The sequence below is a fragment of the Athene cunicularia genome (genome assembly GCF_003259725.1).
Source record: "Athene cunicularia isolate RWA chromosome 3 unlocalized genomic scaffold, athCun1 chr3_part1, whole genome shotgun sequence".
NCBI lineage: Eukaryota > Metazoa > Chordata > Aves > Strigiformes > Strigidae > Athene > Athene cunicularia.
Window position 1 is genome coordinate 184,336 of NW_020799097.1, and position 2,161 is coordinate 186,496.

The following is a 2,161-nucleotide window of genomic DNA, read 5'->3' on the forward strand; positions in this document are numbered from 1 at the left end:
TGGTCACCCACTGCAGCCGGTCCTTGCTCATCAGATACTCAAAAGCCAACTCCAGCTTCACCTCGGACTTCCCCGGGCTGCTCCCCGAGGGGCCGTTGCTCATCGGCACCTGCGAGGGTGGGCACTGAGCCCGGGAGCCGACACAGGGACACGGGGCAGCCCCCGACACCCTGCCCCGCTCCCACTGCCCGTCTGCCCCCACCGCAGCAGGTCCCCCGAACGTCCTCGCACCCACGACCCCTCAGCCCCAAAGCGTGACTCAGACCCTCCCCAGCGGGGCTGGAAGCCGGGGCGGAGCTGCCCGGTCCCCTCAGAGCCCTCCCTGCTCGCCCGGAGCGCGGCACTCACCGAGGACGTGACCCGCCAGCACCGCATGCGCGTCACCTTGAAGCTGCCCTCCTTGATCTGCTCGCTCGGCAGCCGCACCTGGAAGTTGAGCTCGTTGTTGCCAGCGCTGACGACGACGTGGCATCCCTTCTCGGGGAAGTCGGTGACGCAGGGGTCGAACTTGAGATAGCCGTAGTACTTCAGGGTCTGCGCCAGGCGGATGAACTGCGGGGCAGAGCCAGGGGAGCTCAGCCCCGACGGCCGCCTTCCCGCCATGGACCCAACGCACCCACGGGGCCAGCCCAGAGCTGGGGCTGCTTCCGCCGCAGCACCCTGCCCTCCCCTACCTCCTTCTTGGAGACTTTTTCCTGCAGGGATTTCAGCTGCCGGTGCTGTTCCTTGTTGACAAGGATCCATCCGTGCTCGATGTCTGACACCGTCTACCAGGAAGCGGGGCCAGTGAGCAGCAGGGCCCAGAGCCGCCCAAGGCCCCCAAGCGGCCAAGACCCCGGCTGTAGCCGAGGGGTTCATTGCCCCCCCCAGCCCCCCCCACTGGGCCGCACCGACCCTCACCTGCGCATACAGCAAGTTCAACCCCACACGATGCTCCATTACGTCATCATCGTAAGAGGAGTCCCAGTAGCTAGAAGGGAACCACATGGGTCAACCTATTCCCCAGGTCCTAACAGTGACCAGGAGACTCTCCCCCCACAGGCTGGGGCGAGGCGCCAGGCTGGCTCTCTGGCCAGCTGCTCTGGTAGCCATCGGTGGCCATGCCCCACATTTCCTGTGTCTGGGAACGTGGGAACAGGCCAAGCCCAGCAGGGCAGCCTGGCCCCAGAGTCATGGCCCCACTCAGGTGTGTTCCTGGGGGCCAAAGCACCCCGCGGGCGGGGATGGCAGGAGGGGAGGGGTCCCCCTGCAGAGCAGGGAGCCCCAGACCCCTCCCCGCTGCTCCAGCCTCGCTGGCCCGGCCACTCACCCACCTCTTGCGCAGGATGATCCTGAACTCAGGGTTGTGCAGGCTGGTGACGGACACGTACGGCAGCTCGAACTCCTGCAGCTTCCGCACAACTGCGGGGAAACAGCAGCTGAGGGGCAGCTCAGGGCGGCGGGGGCCCACCGGCCCCCCCAGCCAGGGCAGGGTGCAGGGCAGGAGTCCCACCGCAGCCCTTGTGGGGCTCCAGCTCCTACTCACAGGAGAAAGCCCCATCCTTGGTCTCTCTCACTAGGAAGAGGCTGAAGTAGCCGACCAGGTCATCCGGCAGATCCAGCTTGGAGGCCACAGCCTGGGAAGGAGAGCAGGAGGTCAGCACTTCCCGCGGAGAGGCAGTGCTTCCACACCCTCACCCGGCGCAGGACCCAGCCTGCGCGTTCCGCGGCCTCCCCGCAGCAGGAAGGCAGCGCCTCTGCTGCGCGGGGGAACAAGTGGGGCCCTGGGGCACCACGGGGAGCTTCCCAACACGGATCTGCGCCCCGAGAGGGGCACAAGCACGTCGGCGCACCCCTTCAAGCTCCATGGCTCTTCACCACCCCGAGACAGCCCCACTCTGGGGTAGGGACACAGTGGGGGGGCCAGGGGGCTGCCAGGCTGAGGGAACTCCTGCACAGAACACAGCAGGAGCTTGTCCCACCCAGCGCGAGAGCTTTGGCACCTCAAGAACATCCTCTGTCTGGTCCGAGGTCAGGATGGTGACCTTGACCTTCTGGCCGTTGGAGAGCAGCACTTCCAGCACCACCTCCTCCGTGGGGATCTGCTGCGTCTCCTGGAGAGAGAAGTAGGATTGGGCACCCCGGGCCCTCCGCCGCCACCCGGCCTCGCCCTGCGGAGGCT

General features: G+C 67.0%; 1 protein-coding gene across 1 annotated transcript in view; it reads right to left on the minus strand.

Moving 5' to 3' along the window:
- Position 1: 1 nt before the first annotated feature.
- The window catches only part of SNX17 (sorting nexin 17), a gene marked incomplete at both ends in the record, with an annotated part of 4,554 nt that continues 2,394 nt past the window's right edge, over positions 2-2,161 (minus strand). The window contains 7 exons of the mRNA XM_026846292.1: positions 2-109; positions 349-552; positions 675-767; positions 901-970; positions 1,314-1,401; positions 1,526-1,616; positions 1,983-2,093. Coding sequence (XP_026702093.1) covers positions 2-109; positions 349-552; positions 675-767; positions 901-970; positions 1,314-1,401; positions 1,526-1,616; positions 1,983-2,093 — 765 coding nt within the window. The remainder of the gene's footprint in view (positions 110-348; positions 553-674; positions 768-900; positions 971-1,313; positions 1,402-1,525; positions 1,617-1,982; positions 2,094-2,161) is intronic.